This window comes from Euphorbia lathyris, chromosome 5 (assembly GCF_963576675.1).
Source record: "Euphorbia lathyris chromosome 5, ddEupLath1.1, whole genome shotgun sequence".
Lineage (NCBI taxonomy): Eukaryota > Viridiplantae > Streptophyta > Magnoliopsida > Malpighiales > Euphorbiaceae > Euphorbia > Euphorbia lathyris.
In genome coordinates, this window is record NC_088914.1 from 56,341,295 (window position 1) to 56,358,399 (window position 17,105).

General features: G+C 36.9%; 1 protein-coding gene across 2 annotated transcripts; it reads right to left on the reverse strand.

Moving 5' to 3' along the window:
- Positions 1 to 2,546: 2,546 nt before the first annotated feature.
- On the reverse strand, positions 2,547 to 6,198 carry LOC136230284 (uncharacterized). Of its 2 annotated transcripts, XM_066019315.1 has the most exons (3): positions 5,105 to 6,198; positions 4,831 to 4,960; positions 2,547 to 4,059 (listed from the first exon to the last, which is right to left on the reverse strand). In XM_066019315.1, exon 3 carries the CDS (start codon positions 3,865 to 3,867, stop codon positions 2,734 to 2,736), a length of 1,134 nt encoding a protein of 377 aa, XP_065875387.1. In that variant the 5' UTR covers positions 3,868 to 4,059; positions 4,831 to 4,960; positions 5,105 to 6,198; the 3' UTR covers positions 2,547 to 2,733. The 2 variants fall into 2 exon arrangements, with proteins under 2 accessions (XP_065875387.1, XP_065875385.1); XM_066019313.1 differs by having other exon boundaries at positions 4,831 to 6,198.
- Between the last annotated feature and the right edge of the window lie 10,907 nt (positions 6,199 to 17,105).

Sequence of the window (17,105 nt, forward strand, 5' to 3'; positions counted from 1 at the left end):
CGAGGACCAAATGGAGGAATTAGAGATGTATCTTTTAGCCATACCAGAGGGCTCCAGGAATCTGTGACGGACCAAACTGATGATGAATCCTTGTCCCTGAATGAGATCCCAGCTGAACTTCGCAAGCAAGGCAGTGTTAAAAATTTTCAAGTCTTTTATACCTAATCCACCATGAGCAATTTGCTGGCAGCAAATTTTCCAAGGAACCACTATGTGCTTTCTTTGATCCCTGTCGCCAGACCAAAGGAAATTACGAATAGCTCTGTTGAGTCTTGTTAATAGAGAACTAGGCCATCGATACAGAAGAAATGAGTGCATGAGCGCTCCTGTCAGAGCAGATTTGATCAGCGTAAGCCTGCCAGCAAAAGAGAAAGAGTGACCCTTCCAGAGACTGAATTTAGAGAGAAATCTATCAACCAGAGGGTTCAAATACTAAGATCTAGGAGCTCCTTGGAATAGCGGAACCCCCAGATAATTAAAAGGAAGATCAGCTTGTCGAATTCCCAGGATGCCAGAAAGTCTGGCTCTTCGAGAAGGGGAGATAAAATTGCCAAAAAGAGCCTGTGATTTGCTCCAATTAACAGCTTGCCCAGAGAAATCCTCGTATAGCTTGAAGAAATCCCTGATGCACTTCATGTTCTTCGTCAAAGCTCTTGCAAAGATCAGCATATCATCTGCATAAAGAAGATGGGAAGGGAAAACAGCATTGTTGGTATACAACATTGGATCAAATTTGCCCTCAGCAATCAGCTTAGAAATCCATCGACCCAGAAAATCTTCAGCGATTCCAAACAGTGTGGAAGAAAGAGGATCACCCTTCCTAACTCCACAAGAACAAGTAAAGAAGCCTTTAATTCTGCCCTGAAGAGAAATTGAGATTCTAGCCGATCTCAGAATCTCCAAGATCCAGTTTCTAAATTTCAGAGAGAATCCAAAAGACTCAAGAATGGCCAGCAGAAAATTCCAGTCAAGGGTGTCAAAGGCCTTTCTGATATCGATCTTGAGGGCCATGTTACCCCCGAAGCACTTCTTTTTAAGCATATTGATACCCTCAGATGCCGCAGCTATGCAGTGGTGAATGCTTCTGCTTGCTATGAAGCCAAACTGATTGTCAGAAATAATTCTAGAAGCGATAGGACCAAGTCTGTCAGCAATAATTTTCGATATGATCTTGTAATTGAAATTCCCCATAGCAACAAGTCTGAACTGCTGAATTTCATTAGCCCCTTCCACCTTCGGGATGAGAGCCATAATGCTCGCGTTCAAGCCAGGAAGCATAAGACCAGAATCAAAGAAACTGAAAACCATTTGACAAACATCATGGCCAACAATATCCCAAAAGTGCTGATAGAAAATACCTCCAAATCCGTCAGGTCCAGGCGAGCTGTCTGTACCCATGCTGAATACGGTTTTGTGAATCTCGTCTGCAGAGGGGCACTGCGTTAGCATCTCATCGTCCAGCTCAGTGACACATTGCGGAATAACCGATCTGACATCTTTGTAATTGACATGCCTCACTCTGCCAGTGAATAAATCCTCATAATAGCTTACAACATGCTGAGCAATTGTGTTTTCGTCATTGATAAGAGTGTTGTTAATTAGGAGGCTTTCCAGAGAGGATTGGACCTTTCTAATTTGGGCAGACCTGTGAAAATAAGCAGAATTGCGATCTCCAGCCTTTAGCCATTTTTCTCTGCTTTTGTCCCTGAGAAACAATTCTTGTCTGTAGAGATGTATATCAAGCTCCTGTTGAGCTTCTAATTCCTGTGCAAACCGAGTGTCATTAAGACCTTCTCTCGAAATGCTTTTCTGAATCTCTTCAAGTTTTGACTGAGCATCCTTTATGTTGTTGTCAACCAGCCCAAAAATCTCTTTGTTCCAAGCCCGAAGTTTCGGTCTTAGAGCTTTTAGCTTGTGACAAAGCAGCTGTGCCGACGGGAGAGAGATATTGCAAGAAGACCAGTGATCAGACACCAAGCTCCTCAGCGAGTCGTGCGTGGTCCACATAGAGAGAAAGCGAAACCTGCTTTTTCTGACAGTTCCAGAGGTACAAGAAAGAAGGATCGGGGAGTGATCTGACTTACTTCGCGGAAGAATGGAGCAACTTAAACTGTCCCAGCTATCAATGAAATCATCATTCACTAGAGCCCTATCCAGTTTGCATTCTACATGAGCAACTCCTCTTCTCCCATTCGACCAGGTGAATTGAAGACCAGAGCTATCAATTTCTGTCAACTCACCGTTTCTAATGAATTCTCTGAACTCCCGGCAGCTGCCTTCAGAGGGACTGATTCCAGTTTTTTCGTGGGCACCCGTAAGTGCATTGAAGTCTCCGAGGACAAGTCTTTTGTTGCAAACTTGATTAGAGAGAAGTGAGTTCCAGAGCATTCTTCTTCTAGTTGCCGTGTTGCTGCCATAAACAAAGGATATCTGATAACTCTCCTGGTTCAGACTGTATTTAATAGAGATGTATTGATCGTGACTGATGATAGTTGAGCACAGCCCACTGTATCCAACCTTGCAGAAGACCCAAACTGAATTATTTAGATTGCTTTCAATGCGTTGCATACCAATAGAGCTCCAGAAGATGGGAGAGATTCTGTCAAATTCAACCATAGGCTTGGCTAAGCACAACAAATCAAGCCGATTAGATATACAAAGCTGTTTAAGAGCCCTCTGAGTTCCCTCGTTCAGAATTCCCCTGCAATTCCAGAACAGAATCTTCATCATAATTTAAACAGTAAAACCACTGCGCCCTAACAGACGCGACTCTCTTTTCTTGCCCTTAGCTTTCTTGCGAGCTATTATCCAGTCGCTTCCCTCAGCCGCAAATTCATTCTCAGAGCAATTCTCCCTGTTATGTGTCCTAATCATGTGCTGTGTCCATTCAACTGATTCCGATAAAAAATTGACCCCTTTGGGAAGTTCTGTATGAAACTGGATTTCAGGGATCCTTGAGTTAGACGCTAGGCGCCTTTCATCATCGCTGGGATCATCCCAGGCATCATAGACGCCTTTCTCTGGGTTCTGCTTGTGCATCTCGGAATGGTGGATGACCACCTGCAAAGAATTGTCAATGGAATTTCCGTCTCTCGCAATATCCTCAGAGAGCACAGGGGATGCAGCCACATTTTGCTGTACAGAATCTGCAGGCGGAGCTCGCCTCCAAACCGAGGAGGAAGGTTTAGCTTTTGAACTCTTCTGCGGATGAGGTTTTGGAACGTTCCTCCTGCAGACAGAAGAATCATGTCCAATAGAAGAGCAAGTATCACATAGCACAGGCAGGTTCTCATATTCAAGAAATACCCAATGTTTTTGATTTTCAGTGTCAACCTGTAGCCTGTCTTGAATGTTCATAGAAAGCTCTACATCAATGAGTACTCGAGCATAGTGTCCAAATTCACCGTTAACAGTGTTGTTATCAAATCTAATTGGAACACCTACAGCTCTAGCAATGCTGGCAATAATTCTGGTGTCCCAGAATTCCCAAGGCAAATTATAAAACCTTACCCAGACTTGCGCAGACGTGGACTTGTACAAATCAGGGTTGAAGTCGGGATACCACGGAGAGAATCTGATAATTCCTGGCCTTAAAGAGATAGCTCCATACTCCCAAATCACTTGCAGCGCCTTTTCATTAGGCATAACAAATTGGTAGAAACCCTTACCCAGAGATATCATTTTCCATTCTAGGTTATGTTTCCATTTTTGATTTAGCTGTTGTTTGAGGTCTGTGTGCTTCCATGGCTTCTCTCCTTTATTCAGAGAAACTCGTCCAATGACGGAGAACTGAACAGCTTTGATCCGTTCCTCATAAATCTTCTGTGGAATTTTCACAGCCTTAAAACCCCCTTCCTCCGTGACCATCGACGAGGAGGAGCAGGCTGAGGTAAGCGGCGTCGACGGAGGGATCGAAATAGAGGGGATTGATTTCTTGACAGCCTCTGCGAAAGATGCTGATGCAGGAGGCGAACCCCTGTGATTAGATTTCGTGAAGGCGGAGAAGGCTTTCCGATAAAAAAGGTGGGCAATTGCAAATGCCGAACCCCTGTGATGAAACTATAACAACTATTATTTAATAAAAATAAAATAACAACACAATTTAGAACAAAATAACTATAACATATGAAAAAAATCGAATAATTACATTCAGAAATATAATACTATCTATCATGACCAATGAATATAATGGTGGAAAAATATCTATCATGCTTTAGATAGAAGTTTATTTGTAACTTTTGGATTTCCTTTGCTTTGTGTTTTTTCATCTTCTAGTAACTTTTACTTTGTTTTATTATTTTAAGGGATAAGGAGCAAATTTGCTCCTTATCCCTTATTTTAATTAATGAGCTAGTAATTGTTCAATATATTATAAATATAAATATGTTATTTTGAATTAATTAAATCTTTTTAATTTTGATTTTTTTACCATGTTAACAACTCATCAAAAAGACATTTTAATTTTGATTTTTTACCACGTTGACAACTCATCAAAAAAACCTCTAAAACACTTCTCATTTTTCTCCGCTTCCACTATTATATATAGTATAGATAAGATTGTTAGGATTCGAACCCTCCACCACTTAATCTAAAACGCTCTAATACCATGTCATGAAACCAATTGAACTAAAAACCTATGTCAGAAATTAGTATAAAAGATTCTAGCATATGCAAAGCCTGCGAAGCTAATGTTTGGTTTAGTTGATGATTTTAGTTAGCAAATGCGAAGCCTACGAAGCTAATGTTTGGTTTAGTTGATGATTTTAATTAGCATATGTGAAGTCTGGATGTGTTTTTAACAAAATTCGCTAATTTGCATACTTTACATACTTCACAAATCCGAGAAGAGCAGCGATGGCTTCGCGAGTGGAACTTCGTTCGGATCACACCACATCTTCCTCTTTCAACGAGAGAGCGGGGATAGCATTTCGGTCTTAAGCAAAGTCGTCATGCCAGGGACCTTAAATCAAAGAGAATGCATTCACAGTAAATAAGATCATCGTAAGAACGAGTGGAAGCTGGACCATCTCTAATTTCAACAATTCATGGAGAAGCCCAGAAAAAAAGACTTAGATGCAGTTTACAGGATTTTGTGATGACTTACACATTTTCAATCCAATCATGAGAAATTTCGCAATGATCGGGGCAGACGAAGGCCAATCGAATTTCTGGGCTGCATGATCGATCGATTTATCTTGATCGATCTCAAAAGAAGACTGGGAAGGGGAAGAGAAATCATGCATTTAGAAGCGGAAGGGGAAGGGGAAGGGGAAGAGGAAGATGAAAGATTAGGATATTTTGAAAAAGTCATAAAAATAATAAATTAAGTAAATAAGTTAAATATGTAAATGAGTCTCCATTTGATCCAATTTTGTAATTTTTCCAGTAATAAAATTGATATACAAGCCAAGTTAGCATTTCCATATAGAAGTGTATAAGATATTAATATAAATTGAGTATTTAATAATCGAAATAAGTTTTTAATTCAATAGTTATTTGAAAGAGTTAAAAAATAATTAACCCCACCCAAAAAAAAATAAAAAGTAAATCTAAAAGAAAAAAGAAAGAATTAAGTCATCGTATCTGTTGAAGCAGATCACCAAATTTATCGAACTCTTTGAAATTGATTGCGTAGTGGAGGGAATAACAAGAAGACAGGCTCCGCCTCGTTGGTTGTATCACAGTCTGTCTGGTGATCTTTCGTCAGCCGATAACTGGGCACTACCTTATCCGGCAACACCTTACTCCGGCAGAGAGGGCAATTCGACCGGCATTGCTGCAACCACTTATCAAGGCAATCCTTGTGAAACATATGCTCACACCTCAACTCCCTAATGCTTTCACCTTCCTCGAATTCGCATAAACAGACAGCACATGCTTTCAATTGAGATTTGGTGTAGCCCATCGCCGGAATTTTATCTTCGATGTAGCTGAGAAATTGAGCGGTGGTCAGAATCCTATGACCCGAGCCGGTGATGGCGGTGATGAAGGACTGAAACAGAAAGATGATTTTGAGAAGGAGAGAGATGAAGAGAATGGATGGGGTTTTGAGCTTGGAGAAGAGACGATGGAGGAGAAGTGCCATTTATGAAAATTCAATTCAATTGGAGAAAGAAAATGGAAGATTAATGTGCATTGCATATATAATATAGTACGTACTAATAATAATATAAAAACGTAGTCGGAGTTGCAAAATTTGAACACACATTTATTTATTGACCCTTTTCTGTATTATGTTGAACCAATCATGGATTTTGATTTTATTGACATCTAAACTTACACTCATGATCGGTGGTTTTTATCTGATTAGTAACTATTTAAATGAATCACTCGTTAGATTGAGTTGATGTGAATTTAAGTCTTGCTATAATTTTAATTTCTAACTTAAATCCAATAATGATTGACTAAAACTGTTACGTGGTGGGTTAGTTTATATATATATATATATTTTTTTTTTATATATGTTATTTCTAAAAGTAAATTCTTTCAAACGATAATGGGTTGGTTGGAGTTTTAGAAACTTCAATCCATAGTGTAATTTACTGGATCAATCCACTTTTGATGAATTTCTTGGTCTTTGATTTTCTTTTCAAATTCTTTTATGGAATAAAGAATAAATTTAAAATCATAATGTTTTAAGAGAAATATATGCGTCCAAATATGTAAATGTAACTCTAACGTTTTCAAATAAAATTAATTTTAGCTTTACGTTATTAAAAATTAGAAAAAACAGGTTGACTGTTATTTAACTGTCACATAAAACCTTCCAAACATCAATTACGTGTGAGATATTTAATGTGTCATTGAGACGGCTACAGAAAAAAACTTGTTAAAATGCTAACTAATCTGCCACATACAATTTCACCAATTAAATAACAAGTTAGTTAGTATTTTAATAAGTTTTTTTTGTTTAACTGTCTCATAAACACATTAAGTATCTTAGACGTTAATTGATATTTGAAATGTTCGATGTGATAGTTAAATAACAATAAAACCAATTTTTTAAATTTTCAGTAACGTATAACTAAAATTGGTCTTTCTTAAAAATATTAATATTAAATTTAAACTATTTCGTGCATTAGAACTAAATCTGCACTTCATTGAAAATGTTAGAATCAAATTCCGTACTTATCCCAAATAGAAATGAACTGGCTCAGGGCTGGCGGAAGCTTCGTTGAGATTCACTATCTTAATATCACAAATAAAAAACCATTTAATTGCATAATCTATTTTATCTACAAACTTTTTATTTTAAATTACAAAAAGTCGGATTTTTCTTGAGTGAGGACGTGTTAATTTGCTATCCAAATAAATAAAACTAAAAAAAAAAAAAGAGAAAAGCAAAGAAAATATATAAAAAAATGAATTGGTTGAAACTTCTTCTAATTCTTGGAGCTTTATTTAAAGTTACCTTCGTAGGGCATTAAACTTTAATAATACTCTAAAAAGTAGTAGTAAAGAGAGGATAAGATGAGCCAAATCAGCAAGAATTGGAATAATAAATATTTAAATACACTTTCAGGATCATTTCCAAAAATATTATTCTGTGAAATAGATAAAAAAGAACAAAGGGTCAAATTCATCTAGGGATGTAAACGAGACGAGACGAGGCGGGGCGGGAAATGCATTTTCCATCTCTATCTCCCGACTAGGCAAGGATTCCCCGTTCCCATCCATCGAGTTAAATATGGATACACTTGTCCGCATCCCCATCCCCATGAGGATCTCCATTTTCTCCATTCCCCATGAAAAATCACCATTTATGTTTTAAAAAAATCAATATATACTAAAACTTCTAAAAAATACCAAAAATCAATAATCATTCTAAAATATTTTTTTACGGCATTGGTAGTAAAGTATTCTGCTTAAAAGGAATAAAGATAATAGGAAAAATACATCATTTAGTCCATGGCTAATATTGTTTTATCCCATTTAATATTTTTTTAAAGATAAGTCCATTTAATTTAATTTAGAAGTGATAAATTATAATATTTAAAATATAAATTTAATTATTACATGGAATAATTAGGGATCCATCAAGGATTCTCCATTAGGGATTAACGGGGCGGCGGCGGGGATCCCTGTGGGACGGAGATACCATTCCCCATCTCTATCCTATAGAGATTCTTATTGGTGATTCACCGTCCCTGTTGGGGCGGATCACTGACGAGGCCGGAGAATCTCCGCCCCATTTGCATTCCTAAATTCACCATTCAAGTTGGTGAGAATGTTTTTTTATATGAAAGTTGGTGAGAATGTTAATTTAGTGCAAATCAATTTTTAAAGTATCAACTCAATCTTTAAAGTTAGCTTGTAGGTTCAAATTAACCCATGATTAAATCAGCCTTCAAAGTACAATATGTTTTTTTATACCCGGACTTTATCATGTTTATATTTTGATACCTAAAATCTACTTTTATACATACAAACTATTATATTCTGCGCTATCGCATAATGTTTAGGCGTCGGCGCATTTCTTTATGTGACAATACAAAATATTGATGCACTAATACTATTTTGAGGGGTTCAGTGAGTTTTTTTGTCTCTGTTTCGAGGAGTTTCTATCAGAATTAATTGATCCAACGTCGTGTTTGAGCCTACAAAACATTATGCAACTCAGACGGGGCTGAAGCGGCAAACCCGCTCCGCAGCCTAACTCAGTTTCTACTTTAGGACCGAATAGATGGGTATGGACTAGTTTAGAAATAGTAGTTAACGTATCGAACCTTGTGTCCATACCTGTGTATTTATAGTGTTTGATTAGGTTTAAGGTTGCCATCTTCTTTGGAAATACTTACGAAGCTAGGATTCTTGATCCCTTAAAGAGTCCGAGCCCTGAGAGGAATTCTTTATCTCGTAGGACTCTAGAAGATCCTTTGTGGGGTTGAGATTAGAGCCTTGTGGATTGTGACGGGCTGCCGCTCATTGGGCTTGGGCCGCATTTGATCATTTCAAACCTGTTGAAGTTAGGATGGGCCCGTCTTGGACGCGTTTGGGCCTTTATCACTCTTTGGGTATGGGCTGCAATAAGGATAGAGATGCACCACGCACGTGATATCATTTAGTCTAATACCATATGTCCCCCATCACCTAGTCATTAAGACATTCTTTCAGGATTCTATAATAAATCTTTTTATGAAAGGTGTATTTTGTTATTTGGCTTTAAATCATTATTCGTTCGGGATGCTCATGAATGTTTTTTTTTCTGCTTGTGCTGATGTGTTAACTGGGGATGGTTTAAGGATCTTGTGTTTTGGCGACTCTTAATGACGGTGCTATTCCATTTATCTTCATTCTTCTTATCATTTCGTTTATCATGCCATTCCTTTTCTCTTAAGTCTTTCAAGCTTCTTACTTTTTTCTCTATTTCACTTCCGTCGTGATAAGCTCATCCTCCTTTTTATCTACCATGGTTCGAGTTGGGAATTCTCGGAGTAAAGGTAAGGGCTCCAGCAAGAAAAGAAATCATAGAGATGAGGAAGGTGACGGGTCCTCAAAACCCAAGGCTCATCACCTGAAGAATTTCGAGCAACCTACTGCATTCGATGATTTCACCCTGGCCTCATTGGTGTCTAATTTCCCTAAATTCGTCCATCTTGAAGTTAGGGTTCCTTCTCTAGACCAGGTGATAACCGAAGCTCTAGAGGTCCATCTGGGTTTCTACGAGATTTTCCTTGAGAATGGGGTGCGTCGCCCCTTTTCTGAAAGCGTCTTGAATGTTTTGGGAGAACTTGAGATATTCCTCGCTCAACTATCTCCTAATGCCTGGCTCGACCTTTTGGGCTTAGCCAAGGTTTATGAAGATTTAGAGTATGCTTTGACGGGGCGTCTCTTTCGTCATATTTGGACTCCTCTCTATCATCAAATTAACGATGCTCTTCATATTTCAAAGGTTCCTTCCACGATGCCTTCCTTTGTGAATGACAAGCCATCGAATAGTAAAAACTTCAAGCCTCGCTGGTTTTGGATTTGTCTACCTAGGGGTGAGGATGGAAAGATTTTAGGAGATTCCCTTTACCCTCCTGACTTTCCCTTCCGCTGCTCATGGAATCCAGCAACCATGGCTAGGGATGCCTTTCGAGATTTGGCTCTTTCTCCCATTTTTGCTGATGAAAGTGATATTTTGAATATTTTTCTCAGGCCGAACCTTCACTTCTCCAATGATTAGCTGGTGAGTCATTTGGAGCGAAATCAACCCTTTAGGTGTTGGATGAGGGGCGTCGGGTTAACCTGGAAAGGTCACCTACTTATATTTGTATTCTCAAGGGTGGGTGGACATCTTCTTATTTGTACTTTGTTTTTTGATCGGGTTGATTTTGATATGGATGATGCCTTTCGAATTATTAGCTCGTCAAGTGGAGGCTCAAAGGTATTCCAACGAAGAGGCTGAGGTAGCAACGAGGCTTGCTGAAGTTGCCAGTCTCCGGGCTGAGGAGGAAACTGATAGCTCCTCAGTCGCGACTTCTTTCTTACTAGAAGGGTCACCCTTCCCCCTTCACGGGGGTACATCAAGGGGTGGCGAAGGTGTGACTCTTACTTCTAACTAAATATGCTATAGTTTTTGTATTTGTTTTAGCATAATCGTTTTTACCCTTGATGTCTTTCAACTACAACTTCAGCTTCTTGCGCTACTGGGATTAACATTCTGCCTTTGGCAGCCGTTCCCATTTCCTGTGGTGGTCCTATTGAGGTGGTTGTCGTTCCCAAACCCCCCCTGTTTTTGTGGATTTGGAAGAAGATGAGACGCCACCTGCCTTCACCGAGGGTGGGTCTGAAGCTGGGGTTGAAATGGAAGTGGTGATTTTGGATAATGCCATGGTTGCTGCAAAAGCACTTTATGCCGAAGGAAATATTATCTCTTTCACATCAAACATGAGTAAGCTTCAGAGTGATGTGCTGGGAGAGGCAATCACCAATATCATGAATGTTTCTAAAGAGAAGGTTGAACTAAGGATTTTACCCGAGGCTCCCCCTTCCTATCCTTCAGATGTTGCTATAAAAAATACTGAGAAGTCTTTTTGTAAAGCCCTTGTTATCCTTACGGAAAAATAAAAAAGACCCAACCAAGAAGAAGCCCGCTCCAGGTGGGGCTCAAAGTTTGCAAGGTGGAGCTTCGCCAGCTGTTGGCATAAGGATATGGATGAAGTGAATCTATCCTTCTGCTCCTCCATCCTTAACCAAGGGGACCTAAACTGTCTCTAGAGGATGGGAGAGGGCACCTCACACTGCTCCAATTATCTTTATGCTTTGCTCCTCCGTCGCCGGCTCGAATGCCTCATCTGCTGGTCCTGGGGATATTTCTGTCGGTGTTGCTCATGTCAGAAAGCCTTTGAGGATGACCCCTAATTGTCCTTTTCCAGTACCTATGAAGGCTAATTTCCCCTAGAGTTGCTGAATCAATTTGTGTGTTTTATCACCTATAATGTTAGTGTTATTTACGGAGTATTTTTTTTGTCTTCCTTGTGGTTCATTTTACCCCTTATCGCTTCCTTGTTTTAGTGCAACTTTGGTTATCTAGGTACCCTTTTGGGGCCTCACCCGGAGTATCCTCGGGCTGGTGAGTCTATTAGTTGTTTGTCCCAAATTCCTTCTGAAACCAACTTATTTGCTTCAACCAGTGACTAGGAGATGATTGAGATAAACAACATTCGCCAAGCTTGTTACTTTTTGCATTTGTTTGGAAGTTCCTGCTTATTTATTTATTTTAATAGTTTGTTCCTTCTAGGCAACATTGTATGCGTCCGAAGTTAATGATCATCTAAAAGCAGCGCTTAACCGAATCACAGAGCTAGAAGATAAAGGTCATGTGTAGACCATTTGCAGGCAAAACTAGAGCAGACTTAAGGGCTTCTAGTGTGTCGAGATGCTGAGCTTACTTCCTTTCACCATGAGGCAAAATTGAAGGATGAAGAAATTGCTTTGACCCAAAGGTCAATAGGAAGTCTCCATGTTGACCTAGGCCATTTAGAAACTGAGTAGGGGTGGCAATGGGGAAGAGGATTATCCGAACCGACGGGGATGGAAAATAACCGTAAAAATTGGGGATGGGGATGGGGACAGAGAATTTTTTTTTTGCCCGAAACCTAAACGGGGATGGGGATGGGGATTGCTATATCCGCCCCGTAGGGATCCCCGCCCCGTTACCGTGTAAATTCCCGTGGGGATCCCCAAAAAATCCCCGTAGAAATCTTCGAATAAAATTATTAATTTTAATTTTTAACTATTATTTTTATATCAAAATAAATTAGTACAAGAACTTTTATAAAAAATAAAAAAATATATACAGGCAGGTTCAATATATATTGAACTATATATATATATAACTGTTTTCAATATAATTCTACAAGTCCATGTATAGTACTATTGCTAATGGCCTCTTCCATGTGAATCTGCCAACATGATTTATCAATATGTGAACCCGTTTGTTTGGGGAAAACTATTCTGCAGGAAAATATTTTTCCAGTGTTTGTTTTGGCAGGAAAATAAGTCAAAGAAAAATAAGTTACAAGTTAATGGAAAAACAAGGAAGAAATAAGGGAAAATGTTTTACCCTTTTCAAAAGGGTAAAACATTTTCCCCAAAACATACGCGTTCAGAGAAAAATTGGGAAAACGTTAAAAAATGTAAAAATATGAAACATGAAAAATATAAATAATATGAAAACGTTACAAAACACGAGAATATGACAAAAAAAAAAAAATTCGCAAAAAATATGAAAATGTGAACAAATGCGAAAAATACAAAAACGCAAAAAAAACATTTGAAAAAGCACAAAACATGAACACGGAAAAGTGACAAAACACGAAATATACAAAAACATGAAAAATACAAAAAACACAAAAACGTGAAAAAATATGAAAAACACGAAAACGCAAAAAATGCTAAAACACAAAAACGTGACAATACGTGAAAAACGCGATAAACATGAAAAGATGAAAAATGCAAACAAAACACGAAAACATAAAAAACACAAAAACGTGAAAAATACGAAAAACATGAAAAAATGCGAATAACACGAAAAAGTAACAAAATGCGAAAAATAAAAAACGCGAAAAAAAAACATGAAAAAGGGAAAAATTGAAAACCGAAAAGCTAAACGTGAAAACAAAAAAAAGAAGAAAAAGTGCAAAAAAATATAATAGTGTTGAAAACGTACAAAAAAATACCGAAAATGTGAAAAAATGTTTTCGTGTTTTTATATTTATTTTTTCATATTTTTGTGTTTTTCAACTTTTTTCCATGTTTTTAATATTTTTTTACTTTTCGTAATTTTCGCATTTTTCCACTTTTTGTGTGTTTTTTCACGTTTTTCTGTTTTCCATATTTTTGCATGTTTTCGTGTTTTTAACGTTTTCGTGTTTTCCACATCTTTTCAAGTTTTTTATGTTTCGTGTTTTTTTACATTTTCTTATTTTCATGGGTTTTTTTACATTTTTTTTCTATTTTTTACGTTTTCACAGTTTTCCACGTCTCTACATATTTTTTGTGTTTTATATATACAATTGGAAATAAAAAAAATACAGAAAATCTATATTTAGTGGTTGGAAAATATTTTTCGGTGTTTTCCAATGTTGTAGCCAAACACCGGAAAATATTTTCCAGTGTTGTTGCCAAACACAGGAAAATATTTTATTTTCCTACATAATATTTTCCCTGCATAAAATTTTTCAGAACACAATATTTTCCTCCAAACAAACGGGGCCTAGAAAATGGAATAATAATCCTTGTGTTACCAAAAAAATTATAAAGAATAAATATTGAATGCATTCACGCATTCAAATATATATGCTATGTCTGATACTTAGGTTTCCGGTGAAATGTGAGTCTAGCACATGGTTATTGAAACTGGTTCCATTTTGTAATTACGAATATCTAGTTACTCTCTGTAATGTTTTTGGTTATTTTTTTAAATATTATAATTAAGTTTTTATATATTAAAATTAAAATTATTATTTTATTGGGTATGGGGATTCCCCATTACCCGTAGAGATCCGCATGGGGAGGGGATGGGGATAAAAAAAAAAATCCCCGAATCATTTAATGGGGATTCCCCGAAACCGTCCCCGTAATAATTGGGGAGGGTATGGGAAATGCATTACCACCCCGCACCGTTGCCACCCCTAAAACTGAGTTGTCAAGTGCCAAAGTTGCCCGACTGAAAGGTGAGGGCAAAGCCAATGCTTTGAAAAGCCTTCGTCTTCGGATTGTTCAAGAGCTGGGAGACTCATTGTCTACTGCTAAAATAAGGTCTCGCCAGACGAGGGACGAACAAAATCGCCTGCATGTTGAGCGTGATGAATGGGAGGCTCACATATTTAGCCTAGAAAAAGCTTTTTATGCTGCTCAAGCCGACGTTGCTGAAACTTCCATACGACCTTTTGCTCAGCTTGCTCATTCTGGTAAAACATGCGAGGATGAGTTGTTAGAAGCAAAGGTACAAGCTTTAAGGCTGCATGGTTGGGGAGTGGGTCTAATCGGGGGACCTTTGAGAATTGTGCGTTTTAGAAAATTGAGTGTTTGGAACCTGAGAATATTGGCTAAATTGATCTTAATGGTTTTCTCTTATAAAATATAGTATAATGAATAATTAGGAGGAATAAGAAAGGTTTTGTATTGTGAAATGAAATTTTACTTACAATTTATAGGTTTTCATAAAAAATATTACTATTAGATTTAGGATTAAAAAAGTTATTTTACAAAAAAGATATCGTATCATTTTACCGTTTGAAATAGTTTATCATTTTAAAAATAATTTTTACCTTTGTAAAAAGGGAGTGCATATAGGTACAAAAGGATGAATTCTCTAGAGTTGAAATCCTCTAGAGTTGGTGGAGTTATATGCATCTCAACAATTAATTACAAAATAAATGGATGAGATTTGATTGATTATTAAATGACTAATTAAATATTAAAATTTATTAATTAAATATCATCAATTAATGGTTGAGATTACAACTCTACCAATTCTAGAGGCTTTTCAACTTTAGAAGACCCTACCCGTACCAAAAGATAAAATATTATGATGGAGAGGCATACTTTGGTGAGACGGATGCACAGAATCTTAATCTGGCACGCCTAATCTGTACACTCACAAAGTTATTAACATACGTACTATCTTTGTGAACAAAGTCTCTTCTAATGTTTATCTACTCCCATTATTATTATTTTAAAAGCAGAACCACTAAACAAAACTTGCTCTAATAAACCTTTATTCTACACTAATAATCAATTTTTGGAAATAGCAACTTCCATGAGCTCATTCTTCCACCGCCATCTGTACGCGCTCCCATTGTAAGGATTTGGTTGCTGAATCTCTCCCTAATGCAATTTTATATAAGAACAAGATCATTTGGTTGCTAAGAACTTGAACAAGAGCCAGCAATTGTGCATTCTTTCCTTCGATTGCTCGCTTTTGCAGTACAAGATCCACCATCTTCGTTATGCGTTTCATCATGGCAGATCAACACCATCACTCTCTCTATATCATACATGGAGGAGAAAGAGATACTTGATCCCGCATGTTGCAAAGTACATTTGTTCCAAGGTCTCCATTGAATAACTTGACAATACATGTGAGAATTTTCCATTCCTGTTGCAACTTCAACTTAGTGAAAGCTCCATACCGTTTATCAGTCTGCAACAATCTCATTTGAGGAGAGATAGAATTCGAGGAGACAAAGATGAGGTGTAAGATACTGATTGGACAGTAAAAAGAATAAAAAATGAATATAAAAACAAAAATGACCATTTGACTTTTGACTTTGATTATTATTTTGACTTTTTTTTACACCGTTTTGTTAGATTAGACTGTTTTTACTAATGAAATCAATTTTAATGTACTTATTTATCAATTTTTAAACAATATAGTTTATATTTGAAAATAGCTCAAACTTCATGATTTGTTTTTGTACTTTTTTTTCTTCTTATTATTATTATTATTTATTGAATTCCCTTCTATTCAAAATTACTTTTACATTTGTCTATTTACAAAAAAGAGACTGAAAAATCGGCTATTATTTTCCCGTTGAAAAATTGTAGGAGATTTCTCATGACTTCTGTAGGAAATATACCGTAGGAGAATCTTTTCTGTAGCTACCTTTTTGTAGGAGAATTCTTTCTATCGGAAACCATCTCCTACGATACATTCTATGACAAAATTGTCTCTGTAGTAGATCTGTTGTAATGCAACTAAGAGTCTCATGGAGAGTTCGATCTTGGCTTAGGATGAACGCTGACGGTATACTTAACACATGCAAGTCGGACGAGAAGTGGTGTTTTTAGGACGGGTGAGTAACGTGTAAGAACTTGCGTTTGGGAGGGGAACAATAGTTGAAACATCTGGTAATACCCCATAAGCCGAGGAGGAGAAAAAGGAGGAATCCGCCTTTGTCGTGGGCATGGACATAGGAAATCCAAGACATATATTCTTAGTTAGCATGCAGGAATAAAGAAGAAAGTAAAGGACGTCCTTTAACTCACTAAAATATCATGCAGTAATATATATATATAAATAACAAAAAAAAAAGATTGTGTATCAACTGCGAGATGAGATAGTTGTCGAGATTTATTACAAAAGTTCGATATTCACATACAGAAATTTTCCAACATATCTACAATTTTGTTGTAGTATTGAAACAGATTCCAAACTTTGATTACCATCTCAACATTTTATCTCTCATTTATAATTTTTTTTTTTTTGATTTAGCACTTCAACGGCTATTGTAACATTAAGATCATATTGGATTTTATTACTATAAATGACTAGAGTTTTATGATTTCAAGATTTGAGAGTTTTTTAACCAATTTATTTACTCTCTTTTTTCATCAATTAACATGGTATTATTTAAGCATAGAAAATGTGACATTTTTAAATTTAACTAAATGTAAACTTTATTAAGCTAAAATTGAATAGCTAATCATTATGTTAATCTTCCATTAAGGAAAATAAATTCGATAATGAAACTGAAAATTTTAAACATTATTGTAGTTTTTCTCTTTTGGAATTAATTGTTGAGTAATTTTGTAATTAGCATTAAAAAGTAGATGTGGAAGTGGAAGAGTATAAACAATGATAAAGAGCCAACAAAATAAGGGGCATTTAACAC

Excerpts from the sequence above, each read along its gene's own strand:
- LOC136230284 (XM_066019315.1), bottom strand. The coding sequence starts at position 3,867 with ATGGTCACGGAGGAAGGGGGTTTTAAGGCTGTGAAAATTCCACAGAAG.